Source organism: Anomaloglossus baeobatrachus, chromosome 1, assembly GCF_048569485.1.
Source record: "Anomaloglossus baeobatrachus isolate aAnoBae1 chromosome 1, aAnoBae1.hap1, whole genome shotgun sequence".
In the NCBI taxonomy this organism is placed as follows: domain Eukaryota; kingdom Metazoa; phylum Chordata; class Amphibia; order Anura; family Aromobatidae; genus Anomaloglossus; species Anomaloglossus baeobatrachus.
Window position 1 is genome coordinate 926,289,378 of NC_134353.1, and position 22,886 is coordinate 926,312,263.

The following is a 22,886-nucleotide window of genomic DNA, read 5'->3' on the forward strand; positions in this document are numbered from 1 at the left end:
AGTGCTCGGGAAATCAATATAGCACACTCCTTAGTATGGTGTACTCAAAGAATTCTTTATTAGTGCATGTGACCAATTTATATAGGGTCACAGACAAAGGACAAATCCCCTCTGAACTATGGACCAATAAGAGCAGTAGGGGTGTGTAGAAATTGTGAAACTTCCCCACCCAGAAGTGTTAGCTGAACCCTATGACATCATTAGCTATCAGACAATATGGAGACTACAAAATGGATTCTGTCCTCACACATTACTTTCTCTATCGTTTCATTGGGGGACACAGGACCATGGGTTATGCTGCTGTCACTAGGAAGCTGACACTAAGTAGACAGAAAAAGTTAGCTCCTCCCCAGCAGTATACACCCTGAGCCGGAGGCGGACTCAATCAGTTTTTTGCTTAGTGTCGTAGGAGGCTGATGTGGGCCGGCTGGGCCCCCTTCAGCCACTTGATTTTTTGCGTATTTTTTCTCGTCGCTCTCATCCCTGTTGTACTTCTGTTTCTACAGGTATCGTTACTTTTCTTCACTCAGCCTTTCGCAGTCCTGTGGGTACCACTCCCCAGGGTCGCAGAGGCTTGAGACGTCGGGCCCTCTCCCCCGTCCAATTTCCGTGGTACCACTCCCGGGTCGGCACGCGGGGCAGAACCTTCCTGGGCACCCCCTATTCACCCTGCGGTATCACCCCAAAGGGTGTAAGGGGCTCGGTAATAGGGACTGGACCTCCGCAGCGTGTCTGGATTTATGATGGGGCCCGCAGCGCTGCTACATTTACAGAGGGGCTCCCTCCCCCCACTGGCGTCCACCTCCCTGCCTTCCTCATTCTTCTCCCTGGTGCCGCAGCCATTCCCCAAGGGTGCGGAGCACACAGGCATATGTGCAGAGCTCCACGCCTGCACACCGGACAGAGGCGACGCCGCTCATCAGGTAGGACACCCTCTCCTACCTCCTCCTCCTCGGGCGGCTGCAAAATTTAGGCCCCGGTGTGGGCCTAGTCACCGGGCGCCCCGGCCACATCGGGCGGCAGAGTGCACCGGCATGCACGCAGAGCTCCCTGCCAGCACCCGGTCATCGCTGCTGCGCCGCCGCTTTTCGCAGATAGGACCGCCGGTCTCTACCTTCCCCTGCACCGGCAGCTTCAAAATTTAGGCCCCGGCTTCGGCCCTGTTTCCGGCGTCCCAGGCCCGCCCCCGCCGCAGCGCTATTGGCCGCCGGCCGCTCCATCTCCGATGGACGTTTTTTCCCGCTCTCCTCGGCCCGCCTCCAGCCTCCTCAGCGTCCATTTTAGAGAAAAAAAAAAGTGTTTATGGCAGACTCCTGGTCTGCGGATTGCTGACGCTGCAGCAACCCTCATATCAGGGAAAATGGTCCCAGAACAGCCACAATCATTTAACGTTAGTGGGGGTTTTTTTTATCATGGGTTGAGTTTTTTACATTATATGTAGGTATATGTAGATATTTTTTAACCCTTACAGGTTCTTTTTCGGGCACTTGGTCTGCATCAGAGATACACATATCAATAGGGTTAGTATATAGAGTTCTCAGAACTTGAGATATTACTTATTTTGGACCGGTAAGCTCAAGTTTGCGGTTCCCAAAAATTGTGATTTCCCCCAAATGATGTCAGATTAGTGTTTACAGCTACCGCAGCCCCTGGCGCTGCACGCCCCTGTATCCCGCCCCTGCCGGCTGGTTAGCGCCCTGTCTCAGGCCATAGATCCCCTCGCTGACGTCCCTCGGGGTGGTGCGCATGCGCTGCGTCCCCGGTCGACGCTCTCATACCATCCACAGGACTGGCGCGATTCCCTCGGGGAGGTGAGTCCCGTACCAGGGACCTTTTCCTCTGCTCGAAGCGGACCCGCCAGATCTCGTCTTCTTCGCCCCCCCAGGTTTCACCTTAATCCCCAGGTCCAGAGTGCCTTTCCTCCGACCCAGGCATTCCACCTCTGCTGGACTCCGAGCAGTGCCCGGATGTTTGGCGCATGACGAATAGCCTGGAAGGAATAGTGAAGCTGTAAAGGTACGGACAGCCCTCTTCTCTCCGTGCACACAGGTCTCTGTTAAGACGTTCGGCGCGACCCTTGATGTATTCAAGGGACAGCCAGAGTTCGCCGAGTTACTGCGTGATCACAGACAACAACCAGACACGACGTTTACCAGCGGTAAGTCTTGTCATTGTCATTATCCCGTCTCCAAAGGGCTCCGGAGAGAATGGGCGCGCTACACTGGAGTCGCTGAGTGCTCACAGACAACAATCAGACACGACGTTTACCAGCGGTAAGTCTTGTCATTGTCATTATCCCGTCTCCAAAGGACTCCGGAGAGAATGGGCATGCTGCCCTGGAGCGGCGAATGTGGCGGGCCCCTGCGGTTTTTCAGTGAACATCCAGAGTTCGCCGGGTGACTGCGGATCACGGACAATACCCGGACACGACGTTTACCAGCGGTAGGTCCCTGTATTTGTCATTACCCCTTCTCCAAAGGGCTCCGAAAGCAAGGGGCACGCTACCCGGTAGTCGACCCGCCAGTGTTCCCCTAGCGTGACGCACTTCAGGGACTCCGAGGACACCCTAGGCAGCGGATTACATTCCATCTCTGCCGACCCAGAACTGGTTGACATCTTCGGTGAGTACCTTCTCTCACAACCCTGGCGTCTGCCAGCTGCACGGCCTGAGCCTCTAGCAGCAGTATGACCACCCGTCGAGACCTCTGACTCAGGATCTGGAATGCGGAGGCGACATCTAAGGAGTCGCTGACTTTCCTTCCGCCCTTAGGTGAACATCCCTTCGGAGATAGGCTAGTCCAGTTGATCCCCTAGACTACGTGAGGGAAGAGTACATCTCTCCCCTAGGCTACGTGAAGGAAGAGTACATCTCTTTCCCAGCATCGGCCCAGGCGCATCAGGATCGTCGCCTCGCCGCTCGGTTCCAGTCCCTTCGCGCCGCAATTGTCAGGCACCTCTATTCCTCCACCAGGCTCTCCACCTTGCGTTGCAGTGGACCATTCCAGCTTGTTAAGGGCGCTTGTGGGGATCATGGCGGCTGTCCCTGCCCATACTACACTACAGAGCTGCTAGGTTTGCTCCGCCCGGAAATGTCCCGGTGGTCCAGAGTTCTTCCTTCAAGGACCCTCGTCTTGAGGTTTAGACTGTCATCGTCACTTTTTCGCTACTAGGGTAGCTGAGCTACCGGACGGAGTCCTCGTGGACCCCGGCCGGGTGGATCATCCCTTTAGTCACGGTATTCGAGACCGTCCAAGGGACATACTCCCCATGCAGGAGTAGTTTTTCTCCCTGCACAGAGTCCCGCGTACTCCTTGCCATCCGCGCCCGGTTCCATCGGGTTTGGTATGCGAGTCCTCGGCAGTTGGTGGCGGTGACAGCGGCGGTACACTTTACCAGGTTTCATCTTTGGCCTTCCAGCGGACCCCACTGAAGAACAGAGACAGGTCTCTTCTCGCTATGGGCCGCAGGTTCCGTCTACGCTGGTGACACGCCAATCCCTTCCTAGTGGTCCAGTCTTCACAACCGTCCCTTGGGAAGGTCCCCTCTCCTTCTCCTCTAGAGGATAGTATCAACAGTCACCAGTCTCCTATCCTAGGGTATGCTATTCCACCATCCCACAGCACGGTCCCGAGGGACACCCCTAGCGAGTTGTCTTCCTTTCAACATTCCGGAAATCAGAGCCATCCGGTTAGCCCGGTTGTGATTTCCTCACTGGGACGGGGTTGCCCAGTCAGGTCCCAGTCGGACCATGCCACAGCGGTGGCGTGCATCATCCCCCAGGGAAGCGCAGGGAGTGTCATGGCAAGAGATGAGGTCAAGAAGATCTTGCTCTGGGCCGGGTCCCTTCACTCTCTAATCTCGGCAGTGCACATCCCTAGCGTGGACGTTTGGACGGCCGATTTTCTCGGCAGGAAAGGCCTTGCTTTAGGGCAAATAGTTCCTCAACAGGGAGGTCATCAGCTAGATCTCCGGCGAAGGAAGACCTCCAGTCGTGGACCTATTGGCCCCCCGATCCAGCTTTCAAGTCAACAGTGCATCGAGGGTGCCCCCTTCTCTGGACTAGGTGACGACGCCCTCGCCCGGTCGTGAAGCCAGTTCCAGCTCTCGTGCATCTTCCCACGGCTTCCCATGATCTCGAGGGTTCTCAAGATGGACCGAGGCAGAAGATGGATCTGGAGTGGTCCAGGCGAGCATAGTTCACAAAGCCCACTCAGCTCCTCGCAGATGCCCCGGGCGCCTTCCAGACCGTCCAGTTCTCCCGTGTCGGGGCCCTCTCTTCCACCAGGACTCAGTCCTAAGTTTGACGGCCTTACTAGTGGATCCCGGGTACTAGCTCACACAGGCCGGTTGGCAAGAAGGATACACACCATGAGGAAGGCCGGGAAACCGGTTCCTTTTGAAGATTTATTACCACACGTGAAGAGCTCCTCCAGTAGGGTGAGGAGCACATCTTCTCCTCTCTTCTCTCTCTCTCTCCCTTACTTCACTGCTACCATGCTGGCAGTCAGATCTGGATGCGACTCTCTCGCACGTCCCTCTAAGGGCCAGGTGTCGACTCGGTCATTTCGGTTTCAGAGACCTCTCACTTCTCGTCCCACGATCAAGGCTTTTGGTCAGAGAAGCGTCCATCTGGCTCGGCGGCATCGCCGTCTACTAGAAACGTGGGACCTGAATCTAGCGATGGGTTCGCTTCAGGGCACCCGGTTTGGACCTTTCCGAGTTCTTCCTGCTCCCACCTGTTTTGATAGGTGGGCTTCTCGTGGCCTTCTTTCTTTTACAAGGGGCATCAGGGCGGACAGCCCTCTCTTGTCATTTTTTCCCCCCTTTTTTTCCGGGTCCTCCAGCAGGACAAGGGGGTGCTCCGGCCACAACCCTCCTTTTCTGTCCAAGGCAGCTCGCCGTTCCTGCCAGATAAGGAGATTTGGGTTTCGGGTTTGGTCCTAGTCCCTTCTCTCAGCCTGTAAGGAGCCTGGTTCGTTCCTTAGCTGGGACGAGCTCTGTCGTTTATGTCTTCAGGACCGTACTTTTCGGTTTACACCGACAGTCAGTTCATCCTTCCACCCGGTTCCAGGAGGCGCATGCCGGCGCCCAGGGCCAGGGTTGCCACATGGATCCATTCCGCCATAGGTGAAGCCTAGCGCATGAACAATGGACCTCCGCCGCATTCTACCATCCAAGGGAACCCCCTTGAATGATTGGACTTCAGACGTCGACCGACCATGTCAGCCGGGCCACCACCTGGTCTAGTCGGCATACCTTTACTGGTTTCTACCAGGTTCACACCCAAGCTTCGGCAGAGGCCAGTCTTGGCGTAGGGTTTGCGGGCGGCAGTAGCACACCTGTAACAAGGTAGGGTTTGTAGGTCTGGGTCAAGCCCGACAGGAGGAAGCAGTTTCCTACCTATCTCCGGTGATGGTTCTCTTCCCACCCAGGTACTGCTTTGGACGTCCCATGGTCCTGTGTCCCCCAATGAAACGATAGAGAAAGAAGGATTTTTGTGTACTCACCGTAAAATCTCTTTCTCTGAGTCTTCATTGGGGGACATACTGATTGTGATCACTTCTTGATTGGGTCCAGAGAAGGAAGGAATGTCAGTACTTACTAATCTTTTTACACAAGCACCGGTTCACTGCTGAGTATGCATGGATTATTGAGAAGGTGAGCTTTGTTTATCCTTTTTCTTCCGCAAGTCTGGCTGTGTCTGACATTCAGCTCTCCACACCCAACACCTGCACAATCTCATGCTAGATGCTTACACTGCATTGTCGATTTTAAAATGTAATGCTAATTTTCCCTGTAACTAGGGCTGGAATCTCAGCCCCAGTTACAGGGGAATTTCAGCCTCCTGCCTGCATAGCACAGCTGAATGGGTCTTCTAGGATCCTGCAGCTCCTGCTCCCTCTCTACACTCTGTGATCACCTGTTCACTGGGTCCGGAGAAGGAAGCAATGTCAGTACTTCATAATCTTTTCGCGTTACCCATGACAGCACCACGTGAGAGAGAGGGATCCGCCCAGCAAGGACAGGAAACCATTCTGAGATAAAAGGGCGCTACCTCTCCCCTTCGTCAGTTGGTTTCCTGTCCTTGGTGGGACACCTTGTTCTGGAATACAGGGGTAAACAGATTCACACGTTGGAGGTTCATAGGGCCCTGCTTCTCTACATCTCTGTGACACATAGTGTGGGGAAAACACAGTCCTTTTTCATAGCCCTCACTGTAGTAGGAAAGGTCAGTGCAGTTTTTCACCCACAATCTCTAGGTGGATTAGGGAGGCCTTTGCTTAGCCTACTCATCTAGTGGGGCTGCCATCCCTCCGGGGCTGAGAAGACGCAGGTATCTATTGACCGGATTTGTAGGACCGCTACCTGCTCCTCACATTCTCCTTTTCTTCCGTCACTATCGGTTGGATCTATCCTCCTCGGCTGACCTCTTGTTTTGTAGAAGGGTGCTTGAGACATTGGTCCCTCCCTAATATGTTATTCTCTGAAAATCTCTCATGTGGTGCTGTCATGGGTGAGGGGAAAACACCTAGGTAACTTACCGGTAGCCGGTTTTTCCAGAACCCATGACAGGACCCATATAATCCCTCCCTTTTCACCCTTAGGGCGGCTTTGCACACTACGACACCGAAAGGGGCGATGTCGGTGGGGTCAAATCGAAAGTGACACACATCCAGCGTCACTTGCGATGTCGTAGTGTGTAAAACCTTTTCTTCGTCGCTCCATTGGGAGACCCAGACGATTGGGGTGTATAGCTACTGCCTCCGGAGGCCACACAAAGCATTACACTAAAAAGTGTAAGGCCCCTCCCCTTCTGGCTATACACCCCCAGTGGGATCACTGGCTCACCAGTTTTCGGCTTTGTGCGAAGGAGGTCAGACATCCACGCATAGCTCCACTGTTTAGTCAGCAGTAGCTGCTGACTATATCGGATGGAAGAAAAGAGGGCCCATATAGGGCCCCCAGCATGCTCCCTTCTCACCCCACTGGTGGTTTGTAAGGTTGAGGTACCTATTGCTGGTACGGCGGCTGGAGCCCACATGCTGTTTTCCTTCCCCATCCCCCTGAGGGGCTCTGAGGAAGTGGGATCTTACCGGCCCCAAAGCCCTGAGGCCGGGCTCCATCCACAGACCCATTGAACCTGCTGGATGTGGAGCGGGAGTGCCGTTCAGGGACATGGCCCTGCACCATTCAGGTACTCTGTGTCCCCGTACACACAGGCACAGCACACTCCAGACTTGCTGGGTGTGCTAGTGCGCCGGGGACAGTAAAGGGTTACAGTCACTGCAGCCTAGCTGAGTGACTTTATTTATTGGGAACTACCGCGCCGGACGCTCCGGGAGCGGCGGCGCGGCTGGGACTTGTAGTGCGCCGGGGACTTAGCGCCGACCGCGCTTTTACGGCGGCGGCGCTCATAAATCCAGTCCCCGGCTTTTGCGGCCTAGCTCAGCTTCGTTCCCGCCCCCACCCTGTCAATCAGGGTAGGGGAGAGACGCTGTACAGTCAGCAGCGCCGAGGGCTGGAGCCTTATTTACATGCTCCAGCCCTCTCACTAGACACTGTGGGACGCCGGTTTCCCGCTCTGACTTGGGGCACGCCCACGGCCCGCCCCTACTCGCACGAGCTGGAGAAGGACGCCGGCAGCCATTCCTGCAGCCCGAGCTGAGAGAACGGACTCTGGGCAACCAACAGGAATAGGGCGACCACACACCCGCTTATAGGCGGGCGGTAAGCGGCACCTGGGGTGCTGACACTAAATACCGCAGTTTGTCTATTTGTATTTAAGTACACTGCATAGGTCGCTATTTCGGGCTATATGCCCTCTTAGATGGCGACACATCAGCAGCAGGAAAGCATGGGTGCTACGGCACAGGCTTTCTATGCTGCTTGTATTGCACGTACTGAAGTGTTCATGTGTATTTATGCTTGTATGCTATACACTGCACTGTACGGTCACTAGTCTTGGCTATATTCGCCATAGAATGGCTAGACTACAGCAGCAGAAAAGCAAGGGTGCTGAGGCACAGGTTTTTTTCTATGCTGCTTGTATTGCAGGTGTTGCAGTGTTCATTTGTACTTATGCTTGTATGCTATACATTGCACTGTATGGTCGCTATTCTGGGCTATATTCCCCTAGATGGCTAGTCTACAGCAGCAGAAAAGCAGGCTTTCTATGCTGCTTGTATTGCATGTGCTGCAGTGTTCATTTGTACTTTATGCTTGTATGATATACATTGCACTGTACGGTCGCCATTCTTGGCTCTATAAGTCGGCAGCAGCATATAAGCAACACAGGCTTTCGATGCTGTTTTTGCTGCATGTGATACTGTTCCACGGCACTGCTCCCCATTGGGTGCAATGCTCCCCTGTAGCACTTGGTCAGCCGGGGTCTCTACTTGACGTGGCCAAAAGAACCACCTCTCAACCCTGTCCAAGGACAGGGACGGAGTTGCAATGGGATAGAGACTTGCAGTCCGGACAGGCCATGGGCAATCTGGATCATTGCTCCCTGGCCACCCTCACTTGGATTACAAATCGGTGCTCCGGGGGGGTCCCAGGAGGCTCTCTGTATGACGAGGTAGACGTAGCTTATCAGGACTTTGATCCTGACACCGCTCTCACTCCGGATACACCGGATGGTGAAGCCATAAGGAATGATCCTATAGCGTCCATCAATGGAATGTTGGATCTTTTCTCCCTCAGCTCCCCCAGCGGAGGAGTCAGCTTCACAGCAGGAGAAGTCCCATTTCAAGCTCAAACGTATATTGAGCATTGTTCTGGCCACGCTGACTGCAGAGAAGCAGTCCAGGAACACCACGCTTCCCAGATAAGCGTTTTCTCCACACGTATTAAGGATACACGTTATCACTTTCCCCCTGACGTGGTCAGGCGTTGGACCCAGGGTCCAAAGGTGGATTCTCCAATCTCCAGGCTTGCGGCTAGAGCCATAGTTGCAGTGGAGATGGGACTTCACTTACAAATGCCATTGACAGACAGATGGACTCTGGTTGAACTCTGTCTGTGAGGCTATCGGCGTGTCGGTTGCTCCGGCATTCACAGCCGTATAGGCACCCTAAGCTTTTCAGCTGTTCTTGCGCAGCTGGTCTTGAGCACAAGTACATCTGTGCCGCAGGGGCGTCCGTAACCTCGCAATGTCTGCATTGCGACTTACCCTATTAATGCTGTCCTGGAAGGACAGCCGAGGTTTCGGTCCTTCCCAGGCTCGGGCAGGTCCCAATTGTCCTCGTCCAAAAGGGCTGAAAAGCCTCAGAGGGGCTCAGCTGCCGGCCGGGCTCAATCACGCCCAAGGAAGGCAGCCGGAGGAACCGCTACCAAGGCGGTCTCCTCATGACTCTCAGCTCTCTCATCTTTCCGCATCCGCGGTTGATGGCAGACTCGCTCGCCTTTGGCGACATTTAGCTGCCACAGGTCACAGACCGGTGGGTGAGGGACAGTGTGCCCACGTGCACAGGACAGAGTTCTGTTCTCGTCCTCCGACTCGATTCTTCAGAACGTCCCCACCTCCCCACCGAGCAGATGCTCTTCTGCAGGCAGAAGGAGTGGTAATCCCGGTTCCTCTTCAGGAACAGGACACGGTTTTCCTCCAATCTGGTTGTGGTGCCAAACAAGGTTGGCTCTTTCCGTTCCGTTCTGGACCTAAAACTGCTCAACAAGCACGTGGAGGCCAGGCGGTTCCGGATGATACCCTCCGCTCCGTCATTGCCTCAATGTCTCAAGGAAATTTCCTAGCATCAATAGACATCTAAGATGCTTATCTCCACGTGCCGATTGCTACAGAGCACCAAGGTTTTTCTACATTTCATGATAGGAAACGACCAGCTTCAGTTCGTAGCTCTGCCATTCGGGCTGGCGACAGCCCCACGGGTGTTCGCCAAGGTCATGACGGCAGTGGTAGCAGTCTTGCACTCACAGGGACACTCTGTGATCCCTTACTTGGACGATATACTTGTCAAGGCACCCTCTCAAGAGGCATGCCAACTCAGCCTGAATGTTGCGCTGGAGACTCTCCAGACGTTCGGGTGGATCATCAACTTCTCAAAGTCAAACCTGTCACGACCCAATCACTAACGTATCTTGGCATGGAGTTTCATACCATCTCAGCGGTATTGAAGCTTCCGCTGGACAAGCAGCGGTCACTACAGACTGGGGTGCAGACTCTCCTTCAAGGTCAGTCGCACTTCTTAAGACGCCTCATGCACTTCCTCGGGAAGATAGTGGCGGCAATGGAGGCGGTTCCGTTTGCGCAGTTTCATCTGCGTCCACTTCAATGGGACATTCTCCGCCAATGGGACGGAAAGACAACTTCCCTAGACAGGAAAGTCTCCCTTCTCAGACGGCCAAGGATTCTCTGCTATGGTGGCTTCTTCCCACCTCATTATCGCAGGGAAGATCATTCCTGCCCCCATCCTGGGCAGTGGTCACGACAGACGCGAGTCTGTCAGGGTGGGGAGCGTTTTTCTCCACCACAGGGCTCAGGGTCCGTGGACTCAGCAGGAGTCCACCCTTCAGATCAATGTTCTGGTAATCAGAGCAGTGTATCTTGCCCTACTAGCCTTCCAGCAGTGGCTGGAAAGAAAGCAGATCCGAATTCAATCGGACAACTCCACAGCGGTGGCATACATCAATCACCAAGGGGGGACACGCAGTCGGCAAGCCTTCCAGGAAGTCCGGCGGATTCTGATGTGGGTGGATGCCACGGCCTCCACCATATCCGCAGTTCACATCCCCGGCGTAGAAAACTGGGAGGCAGACTTCCTCAGTCGCCAGGGCATGGACGCAGGGGAATGGTCCCTTCACCCGGACGTGTTTTCAGGAAATCTGTCGCCGCTGGGGAAGGCCGGACGTCGACCTAATGGCGTCCCGGCACAACAACAAGGTCCCAACCTTCATGGCACGGTCTCGCGATCAAAGAGCGCTGGCGGCAGACGCCCTAGCGCAAGATTGGTCGCAGTTCCGGCTCCCTTATGTGTTTCCACCTCTGGCACCCTTGCCCAGAGTGCTACGCAAGATCAGATCCGATTGCAGCCGCGTCATACTCGTCGCCCCAGACTGGCCGAGGAGGGCGTGGTATCCGGATCTGTGGCAGCTCACGGTCGGCCAACCGTGGGCACTACCAGACCGACCAGACTTACTGTCCCAAGGGCCGTTTTTCCATCGGAATTCTGCGGCCCTGAACCTGACTGTGTGGCCATTGAGTCCTGGATCCTAGCGTCTTCAGGATTATTCCACAGGGTCGTTGCCACCATGAGACAGGCTAGGAAGCCCACGTCCGCTAAGAACCACAGAACGTGGAGGATATTCTTATCCTGGTGCTCTGCTCAGGGAGTGTCTCCCTGGCCATTTGCATTGCCTACCTTTCTTTCTTTCCTGCTATCTGGGTTAGAAAAAGGTTTGGCGCTCGGCTCCCTTAAAGGTTAGGTATCGGCGCTATCCGTCTTTTTTCAGAGGCGTTTGGCACGCCTTCCTATGGTGCGCACGTTCCTACAGGGGGTTTGCCATATCGTTCCCCCGTGCAAGTGGCCGTTAGATCCATGGGATCTGAACAGGGTACTAGTTGCCCTCCAGAAGCCGCCCTTCGAGCCTCTGAGGGAGGTTTTCACTTTCTAGACTATCCCAGAACGTGGCTTTTCTGGTAGCGGTCACATCTCTTCGGAGAGTGTCTGAGCTGGCAGCGCTGTCATCCAAGACTCCCTTCCTGGTCTTCCACCAGGACAAGGTAGTGCTGCGCCCCATTCAGGAGTTTCTCCCGAAGGTGGTATCCTCTTTTCATCTTAATCAGGATATCTCCTTGCCTTCGTTTTGTCCTCATGCAGTTCATCGGTATGAGAAGGATTTACATTGGTTAGATCTGGTGAGAGCACTCAGAATCTACATTTCCCGCACGGCGCCCTTGCGCCGTTCGGATGCACTCTTTGTCCTTGTCGCTGGTCAGCGCAAAGGGTCGCAGGCTTCTAAGGCCACCCTGGCTCGATGGATCAAAGAACCAATTCTTGAAGCCTACCATTCTGCTGGGCTTCCGGTTCCTTCAGGGCTGAAGGCCCATTCTACCAGAGCCGTGGGTGCATCCTGGGCATTACGACACCAGGCTACGGCTCAACAGGTGTGCCAGGCAGCTACCTGGTCGAGTCTGCACACTTTCACCAAACATTATCAGGTGCATACCTATGCTTCGGCGGACGCCAGCCTAGGTAGAAGAGTCCTGCAGGCGGCAGTTGCCTCCTCGTAGGGGAGGGCTGTCTTGCAGCTCTAACATGAGGTATTTCTTTACCCACCCAGGGACAGCTTTTGGACGTCCCAATCGTCTGGGTCTCCCAATGGAGCGACGAAGAAGAAGGGAATTTTGTTACTTACCGTAAATTCCTTTTCTTCTAGCTCCTATTGGGAGACCCAGCACCCGCCCTGTTGTCCTTCGGGATTTTTGGGTTGTTTCGGGTACACATGTTGCTCATGTTGAACGGTTTTTCAGTTCTCCGATGTTACTCGGAGTGAATTTGTTTAAACCAGTTATTGGCTTTCCTCCTTCTTGCTTTTGCACTAAAACTGGTGAGCCAGTGATCCCACTGGGGGTGTATAGCCAGAAGGGGAGGGGCCTTACACTTTTTAGTGTAATGCTTTGTGTGGCCTCCGGAGGCAGTAGCTATACACCCCAATCGTCTGGGTCTCCCAATAGGAGCTAGAAGAAAAGGAATTTACGGTAAGTAACAAAATTCCCTTCTTTGAGACGATGAATGAGCGCAAAAGCATCGTTATCGTATAATCGGTGTAGTCTCCGACATTTCCATAATGCCGGTGCAGCGACAGGTGCGATGTTGTTCCTCGTTCCTGCAGCAGCACAGATCGCTGTGTATGAAGACGCAGGAGCGAGGAACATCTCCTTACCTGCCGCCGGCGGCTCTACGGAAGGAAGGAAGTGGGCGGGATGTTTACATCCTGCTCATCTCCGCCCCTCCGCTTCTATTGGCCGCCTGCCGTGTGACGACGCTATGACGCCGCACGACCCGCCCCCTTAGGAAGGAGGCGGTTTGCCGGTCAGAGCGACGGTCGCAGGGCAGGTGAGTGCATGTGAAGCTGCCGTAGCGATAATATTCGCTACGCCAGCTATCACAAGATATCGCACTCGACATCGCAGCATCGGCATGCAATGTCGTAATGTGCAAAGCCCGCCTTAGTGTGCATTATTCTGGGTGTGCGTGTGTTTGTTTTATAGTTGGTGATAGAGTTAAGTTCTAACGATTGTTGGAGGTCCTCTCAATTCTCGGTAATCAACTGACGAAGGGGAGAGGTACCGCCCTTTTATTTCAGAATGGTTTCCTGTCCTCGCTGGGCGGATCCCTCTCTCTCATGTGGTGCTGTCATGGGTTCTGGAAAAACCGGCTACCGGTAAGTAACCTAGGTGTTTTTACATTAGCACTGGTTCACTGCTGGCTATACAGACATACCTGAGAAATTGAACCATGTTCATACTGACCTGTAGAGTCGTGTTAGCAGGTAGTTTTTACTGCACAAGGAAACCAAAAGAAACGATGGCAGAATTGCTTTTCTTTTTTTGTCACCCTTTTACCTTTTTTTTTTTTTTTTTTTTTGAAAAGCCGGGGATGATGTTCTCTGCAACGGCGGCGCTTATTTAAGAAACCACAAGTCCCAGCATGCCTGGCATGATGTGAGCTATAGTTGGAGAGCCACAGGTGATTCTTCCTTACCTGCTCCTCCTTGAGGACCGGAGCGCACTCCTGCGTTGTCATCTTTCAGTTAATTAGCAGCAAACCGCCGCCGTCCCTTCTGGTTTCCATCACTGAAACCACAGCCCGGGATAATGCAGTCAGCGGCATCTCGATTTGATTATCTCAATTATTGTCTCTTATAAGAAAGAAGAAAAAAAAAAAAAAAAGAAATAATAATAATTGCCCTAAATGGCATCTAATTAAAAGTAAAAAGCTTTAGTTAATTGGTTATTATAGATTGCGGTGCGTCACTAGATGAATCATTTCCTCGGCCGTCACATTTCTTTTTCATCCTTCACGGCCATAAAGAGAAACCCTGGATAAATAACCCCCGAAATGTCATCCGTCACAGGGGTAATGCATCCCACCGGCCGCCCCGCGCCGACTTGACTAATGGGCGTCGGGTGCAGAATACGACGCTGTTCCTGTAAAGGTCCATCTGCGAGAAAATTAATATGACAGCAATAATGCAACATATAAAAGATTAAATTCATTAATATTGGACTAAATCAATGGAGAATATTTAGCAAGAAGCTAATTTTTTTTTTTTTCCCCAAGCGCTCAATAACATAATGCATTATGTATCATTAAGTTGTGGCGTAATTTACATTCTTTGGAAACTTTAATGAACCCAAGAATTAATCGACAACAGAAATTACAAGTAACGATCATTCTTTAATTACACGTTTTTGTTCTGTTTTATCAGCCATTCTTCTGCATTACAGTAGGATTTTCTGACGCAAAGATCCCAATCCCCCACCTAGTTATAATTTAAAAAGCCAAATGCTGACTCCCCGCAGCCTCCGCTAGAGGACGTTGACATCATATGGTATCGTTACTATTTGTGGACTAGACTTAAAACATTGGGGTGGTCCATTCTTTACTCTGCACTGACATTTTAAAACGTCAATGCAGTGTAAGCATCTAGCATGAGATTGTGCAGGTGTTTGGGTGGAGAGCCGACTGTCAGACACAGCCAGACTTCCCAGAGAAAAAGAGAAAACATGGCTCACCTTCTCAGTTATTTCTACATACACCGCAGTGAACCAGTGCTTGTGTAAAAAGATTAGGAAGTACTGACATTGCTTCCGTCTCCGGACCCAGTGAATAGGTGATCACAGGGTGTATGGAGGGAGCAGGATCTGCAAGATCCCAGGAGACCCAGTCAGCTCAGCTATGTAGGCTGGAGGCTGAAATTCGCCTGTAACTGGGGCGAAGATTCCAGCCCTAAATACAGGGAGAATTAGCATTACATGTTAAAACGTCAATGCAGTTTAAGCATCCAGTATGAGATTGTGCAGGTGTTTGGGGTGGAGAGCCGAATGTCAGACACAGCCAGACTTCCCAGAGAAAAGGATAAACATGGTTCACTTTCTCACTTATCTCTGCATATCCAGCAGTGAACCAGTGCTTGATTAGGAAGTACTGAGACATTGCTTCCTTCTCTGGACCCAGTGAATAGGAACAGGGCGTATGCAGGTATGAGGCTGAAATTCCTCTGTAACTGGGGCGAAGATTCCAGCCCTAGTTACAGGGAAAATTGGCATTAAAAAAAATATATATATATATTATATTATATTATATTATGATAATGCCTTCCTTTTTCCCCACCATCCCAAAGTTTTGTTTGTTTCTAATAGACCTTATAGGGGTTACAGTGTTTAAATTGTTTTTAGCTGTTTTTTGTTGGCGTAAGAAAAGTGAAAAATATATATACGTATATCCTATTTTTCTTAACATTTTCTCCGATATCTGCAAAATATAAAAAAGCATAAAAAAAATCTGTCACATTTATCCTGAAAAAGAAGCAAAAATCATCCAATGGCTAAATGAGAAGATTTTTTTTTTAGAACCGTTAAAAGCGCATGAGCATTAAAATCAGAAAATGTGCTTGTTCAGAAACTGAGGGGGAGGGGGGTTAAATGGCCCGGTTGTGAATTGGTTAACAGGACAAGACCCCCTGTTGTCTGTGCAGTGGTATTGCAGATCCATACACATGATCAGATACCTGGCTGCCTAGATCTTCATGAAGTGTAGGGATCAGTCTCCCATAATCCATTTCAGGACCGATTGAGAGCTCTTTTCCAATACCTGTATATAGGGAGAAGCTGTGGGCTACCCTACCGGCAGCTCATAAATAACGAGGACTCCGAAGCACACACCGAGGATTGAGAGGACTCCTTCCTATGAGCGCTGCATCTGATTAGTGTCTGCGTGACCAAAATCCTATTCTGACACCTTCTGGTCGCCCAGACGTGATGTCCTTAGCCCAACTCCTCTCCCGATGGAGAAGCATCAATGGAGACCCCCTTAAAATTCTACATAGTTATGGTTGATTTATAAGCCCCCCCCCTCTTGGCGGCTGCAGACTATCAGGAGTTTGTCATTTAACACCTTCCCGAAATTGACCATACATTTCTGGTGCAGGCTCAGCAGCTGAGCCCACACTGTACTCCTGAGAAGCCGGCTGTTTTAAACAGCCAGCTTCATAAAGAAATAAAAAACAAATTCTATATACCTTATATATAATAGAATTATAATATTACACATTCCGGATCACCGCACTGAAACCCATTTGGTAATCCCAATAAAGCAGTGAAAAGATCGCAAGACCAGAATTTACCTCCCTGAAATAAAAAATGCAGTAAAGTGTCCAAAATGTCATGATGCTTTAATAAAAACTAGAACTCGGCCCGCAAATATCCTGCAGCTGCTTAAAAATAGATATGGCTCTTGGAAGACCTGGAGGAAAAGTATAGAAATGCAAAAAAATCAAAAATGGTGAGGAGGGGGTTAGAGTTTTTTTGATTTCAGACTTCCAGTCCATCACTCTCAGTGCAAATACCCTAGTGTCAGCCAGTTTTTCATTTTTAGCTATGCATGACCGCTGCAGCCCCTCACTGGCCTCCATGCAGGACTGCTAAGGCCTAGTGTCTGCCGATTGTGCAGTGTTGCCTCATTGACTACACATGACCACTGCAACCCATCACTGGCCTCCATGCGCATTGCTAAGGCCTACTGTCAGCCGATTCTGCAGTTTTACCATTCTTAGCTATGCATGACCACTGCAACCCATCACTGGCCTCCATGCGCATTGCTAAGGCCTACTGTCAGCCGATTCTGCAGTGTTACCAGTCTTGGCTATGCATGACTGCTGCAGCCCATCACTGGCCTCAATGCTGCACTGCTGAGGCCTAGTGTCTTCCGATTCTGCAGTGTTACCTCATTGACAACATGACCGCTGCAGCCCATCATTGGCCTCAATGCTCCACTGCTGAGGCCCAGTGTCAGCTGATTCTGCAGTGTTACCATCATTGACTATGTATGACTGCTGCAGCCCATCACTGGCCTTAATGCTCCATTGCTGAGGCAGCCGAATCTGCAGTGTTGCCATCCTTAACTCCACGACCTCTGCATCCCATTACTGGGCCTCAGCAGTGCAACAATGAGGCCAATGTTAGCTGATTCTGCAATGTTACCATCCTTAACTACACGTGACCACTGCTGTCCATCACTAGCCTCCATGCAGCACTGCTGAGCCCTAGTGTCAGCCGATTCTGCAATGTTACCAACCTTTACTACACGTGACCGCTGCAGCTAATCACTGGCATCAATGCAGCGCTGCTTAGGCCTAGTGTCACCATCTTTGACAGTCCATCACTGAGGTCCAGTGTTAGCCGATTCTGCAGTGTTACCATCCTTAACTACGCATAACCGCTGCAGTCCATCACTAGCTTCAATGCCGCATAGCTGAGGCGAGTAATTAGTTGCAGTGGAAACACGGGTAGTAGTGGGCGGTTTTGTCATAGCGCAATAAAGAAGACCAGCACCGTTGCAGTGTCATCTACACACGTGACCGCTGCAAACAATCGCTCTACTTTGGTGGTATACCATAACCCAGAAAGTGAGTGACGTCTCCTTTGTCTTCCGTTGCAGACCCGAGTGCAGCACTGCATCTGCTCGGTGGCCAGCGACCACTCCGTCGGCCTCCTGAGTCTGCGAGAGAGAAAGTGCATCATGCTGGCCTCGCGCCATCTCTTTCCCATCCAAGTCATAAAGTGGAGGCCATCGGACGACTATCTGGTGGTCGGCTGCTCGGACGGCTCCGTCTACGTCTGGCAGATGGATACCGGTAAGTTCATATCCACAAAGTACAACTCCGCTATTAAAATAGCAGCCTGCGCTCGCTGCTCTGGCGTGTGATGGCCGCTGCGCCTCAATATTACTCAATTATTCATTTATTAATAGAGCATTTCCCCTTAAAATGATTAAAAATAAGACACCAGTATATATACGGCTGTGAGAACCTCCTTTAATAAATTTATTCAGCTTTTTATTAGTTAAGGTAACTGTGTGACTCCTGCAAGAAGCCGGCGTCTGACGTCTGAATGGCAACCATGACTGGGTATATAGCACACCGGGGCGCGAAACGGATATCGGGGCACATCTGTCATTCAGGGGTCTGGGAAAGAGAGATGGAACTAGTTATTGAGACATGTAGGAACCTCCGTAATGTTCTCTATAAGCCGGGGGACCCCAAACTGTCCAATATTCCTCTATGGCACCCATATAATGACAGCAGCCACATCGTCATATATGACTTCAAGACATAGTGTTTAGGGAAGCATGGGGTTACAAAATACACCCCTGGGTAACTATACTTTGATATAACACTATTTCTGGCCAATCTATGACTTGTATCTTCACCAACTTTCCCATCTGCAGGCCGTATTTTTTAATTTTTTTTTTTTTTACAATTGATTTTGAGCTGGTGGGTGGAAACAAGCTGCTATGATGTCTCCCATACTCAGCACCCATAGACATGAGGGATTCCTGCTCTCCTGACTCTGAACTGGCGGGCGGAGAGTAGCAGCTGCTATGTTGTCTCCCATAAACAGCACATTCATGAGGGATTCCTGCTCTTCTGTCTGAGATGGTGGGTGGAGACTGGCTGCTATGATGTCTCCCATACACAGCACACACAGACATGAGGGATTCCTGCTCTTCTGTCTCTGAGCTGGTGGGTGGAAACAAGCTGCTATGATGTCTCCCATACACAGCACACACAGACATGAGGGATTCCTGCTCTTCTGTCTCTGAGCTGGTGGGTGGAACCAAGCTGCTATGATGTCTCCCATACACAGCACACACAGACATGAGGGATTCCTACTCTCCTGTCTCTGAGCTGGTGGGTGGAAACAAGCTGCTATGATGTCTCCCATACACAGCACACACAGACATGAGGGATTCCCGCTCTTCTGTCTGAGCTGGTAGGTGGAAACAAGGTGCTTTGATTTCTTCATACACCTAGACATGGTGGATTCCTACCCTTCCTTTCTTTTCAGCAAAACACAAACCACAGCACTGAGCAGTGTAGATGTGACTCCAGCTTTATTCTGTTAGAACCACATTCCTCTGCCTGTTTCCTCACTCTGCTCCTCACCCCTCTTCCATCTACTCTTCTCCCTATAGCGCAGTTGTCCCCAACCTTTATGACCTTGGAGAGCCACATTCAGCTCAGAGAGAGCGTCTCGACCCACATTCAGCTCCTGACCCAGTTACATTAGTGACACCCAGAACCCCCTTTACTGGTGTAATGACAGCAGAAAGCAAAAGCTTTTCCAAAGAAATCACACCAAGGCCGTATATCAAGATCCAAGGTTCCCTACCCTATCCCTATTCAGAACTGCTCTTCTGTGTGGGGATACTCACAAATTCTGGAAACCTTCTGTTCACAGCTGTTTGCTAGATGTGGTGCTAATGCACCAAGCTGGCAGATACTCGCGGGCCACATGTTGCCGTCTCGCGGGCCACCAGTTGGAGACCTCTGTTATAGCTTGTAATAGGAGGTGTAACTTGATACTTCTCTGTGAAGCCAATTCGTTTTGTCTTGAGCTTCAGGGAGAGGGGAAATGGCTCATGAGTGGAGAAATAAGTATATTTCTATGATTAGATATGTTACAAAGATGCTCATCCTCTCACCCCTCTTTCATCTATTCTTTCCCCCATATAGTATATAACCTGATGCCTCACTGTGCCGCCAGTTTGTTTTGTTTTGAGCTTCAGGGAGAGGGGAAATGGCTCATAAGTGGAGAAAGAAGCATATTTCTATCTTGAAATATATTACAAAGATGCTCATCCACTCCCCTCCTTCCGTCTATTCTTCTCCCTATAGAGCATATAACCTGACACCTCACTGTGAAGCCAGTTTGTTTTGTCTTAAGCTTCAGGGAGAGGGGAAATAGCTCATAAGTGGAGAAAAAGTATATTTCTATCATGAGATAAATTACAAAGATGCTCATCCTTTCACCCCTCTTACATGTATTCTTCTCCCCATAGAGTATATTCCTTGATAACTCACTGCCGTGCTTACAGTTTGTTTTGTCTTGAGCTTCAGGGAGAGGGGAAATGGCTCATAAGTGGAGAAATAAGTATATTTCTGTGATGAAATAGATTACAAAGATGCTCATCCTCTCACTTCTCTTCCATCTCTTCTTCTCTCTGTAGAGTATATAACCTGACACCTCACTGCTGTGCTAAGGGTTCATTTTGTCTTGAGCTCCAGGGAGAGGGGAAAGGGCTCATAAGTGGAGAAAGAAGCATATTTCCCTGATAAGATATATTACAAAGCTGCTCATCCTCACCTGCACTATCGATTGTGCAAAATTTGGTGACAGTAAAGTTCCCTTTTAAAGCCTGCAAAATCTGTATCAGACACGGAGTCTTTTTTTTTTTTTTTGCATCCTTAGTCGCCTTGGTCAGATCAGTGTATATCTCTGACCGTTTAGGACAATAATTTATGGAATGATATATGTATCCCTGGTGAGAGAAGGACTGTGTCGCCGTCTATTCCAAGGCTCCAATGGGAAAACCCCCAATAAAAAGGGCCTATTCCATGGCCTGATTCCATCTATGGATGGTAGAATATAATAGTAGTAATGGACAGTACCGCGTTGCAGTGCGGAGCGGCCCTGATCCGTTACTGATTGTTTTTATTTTGGGATGATGATCTTCTTCATCAATTGCTTGCACGGAGCTTGAATGCTTATGTCTCCCTGTATGGATCGATATGTATGTGCCACTGCTGGACATTACTGAATGCATAAAATCCCCCCTGTGCTCAGCCGCTGCAGACGTCATCTACATTTTTATGGCCTCCAGGCTGTTTCTTTAGTTAATGCCTGCAGCTAATGACACTAAAGACCTCATTGATGGAGCAGAAAGGCTGTACATCTGGGGATTAACACTTCATGTGTATCGTGCTTTGCACAGAAGAATATACCGGGGGCGATTTCAGGATGTTTCCGTCCGGCTTGTTTGTGATTTCTTGTTTTTTATAGTTATTATATGTATAAAAGGTGCTGAGCGATGGTACCGGGCACATGTAGGGATGGTGCTGAGCGGAGGTACCGGGCACATGTAGGGATGGTGCTGAGCGGAGGTACCGGGCACATGTAGGGATGGTGCTGAGTGGAGGTACCGGGAACACGTAGGAATTGTGCTGAGCATCGGTACCGGGCACATGTGGCTATGGTTCTGAGCGGAGGTACCGGGCACATGTGGCTATGGTTCTGAGCGGAGGTACTGGGCACATGTGGCTATGGTTCTGAGCGGAGGTACCGGGCACATGTGGGAATGGTGCTGAGCGGAGGTACCGGGCACATGTAGGAATGGTGCTGAGCGGAGGTACCGGGCACATGTAGGAATGGTGCTGAGCGGAGGTACCGGGCACATGTAGGAATGGTGCTGAGCGGAGGTACCGGGCACATGTAGGAATGGTGCTGAGCGGAGGTACCGGGCACATGTAGGAATGGTGCTGAGCGGAGGTACCGGGCACATGTAGGAATGGTGCTGAGCGGAGGTACCGGGCACATGTAGGAATGGTGCTGAGCGGAGGTACCGGGCACATGTAGGAATGGTGCTCAGCGGAGGTACCGGCCACAAGTAGGAATGGTGCTGAGCGGAGGTACCGGCACATGTAGGAATGGTGCTGAGCGGAGGTACCGGGCACATGTAGGAATGGTGCTGAGTGGAGGTACCCGGCACATGTAGGAATGGTGCTGAGTGGAGGTACCGGGCACATGTAGGAATGGTGCTGAACGGAGGTACCGGGCACATGTAGGAATGGTGCTGAGAGGAGGTACCGTGCACATGTAGGAATGGTGCTGAGCGGAGGTACCGGGCACATGTAGTAATGGTGCTGAGCGGAGGTACTGGGCACATGTAGGAATGGTGCTCAGCGGAGGTACTGGCACATGTAGGAATGGTGCTGAGCGGAGGTACCGGGCGCATGTAGGAATGGTGCTGAGCGGAGGTACCGGGCACATGTAGGAATGGGGCTGAGTGGCGGTACCGGGAACACGTTGGAATGGGGCTGAGTGGCAGTACCGGGAACACGTTGGAATGGTGCTGAGCGGCGGTACCGGGCACATGTGGCTATGGTGCTGAGCGGCGGTACCAGATACCTACGCAGGCACCCATGGACCCCCATGACATAACGCGGCCCTCCTTCTCCCGCCTTCCAGCATCTCCAGTATATGAAGAGGACTTGTACGACGTCTCCTTTTTAATAAACCCGCGTCTCCTGCCATCACACCGCCTTGTGTCCCGCTTCTTTTGAAGGTTGATCAAGACCCTACAGGGGATCTCAGATACACTTCAATGTGTGTCTTCAGATTGTCTTGCAATCAAAATTAAATTAGGTAATGCCCCCCGCGGGCCTGTGTGATGGAAGGAGCGGGGGCCGGAGAGCCCAAAGCCTCAGCGGCTCTTCCACTATTGATACATCCAGAGCCAATTACAGCAACGATTTTCTGAAACGAGCTTAGCCGCTGCTCGCTGTGGAGGGGCCGAGCGAGCGCCGGGCTGCACTGCAGAGGAGGCGAGGATCAAGAGTTCACAGCAAAGCTAACGCAGCTTTTCTCACGGACGGCTCCGAAGACACCACGCTCTTCAATTTTTTTTTTTTTTTTTCCTCAATGACGTTCTCAGTCTTATAAAGACTTGGATGATGCCGAATGGATAGAAGATAACCCCGTTCCGTCTCCTTTCTGACTTTTCTAATATGGTCTCCGAGCAGAAATGATTGCATAAAGGCAACGTCCACCCTCATAACAAGTGGATCATTGTGCAGGTGCAGCTAAT

The 22,886-nt window shown here is 51.2% G+C and overlaps 1 protein-coding gene across 2 annotated transcripts in view; it reads left to right on the forward strand.

Moving 5' to 3' along the window:
- The window catches only part of WDR7 (WD repeat domain 7), a 539,004-nt gene that overhangs the window by 87,994 nt on the left and 428,124 nt on the right, over positions 1-22,886 (forward strand). For both annotated transcript variants that reach the window (XM_075328136.1, XM_075328145.1), the window contains exon 13: positions 17,679-17,874. In XM_075328136.1, coding sequence (XP_075184251.1) covers positions 17,679-17,874 — 196 coding nt within the window. The remainder of the gene's footprint in view (positions 1-17,678; positions 17,875-22,886) is intronic.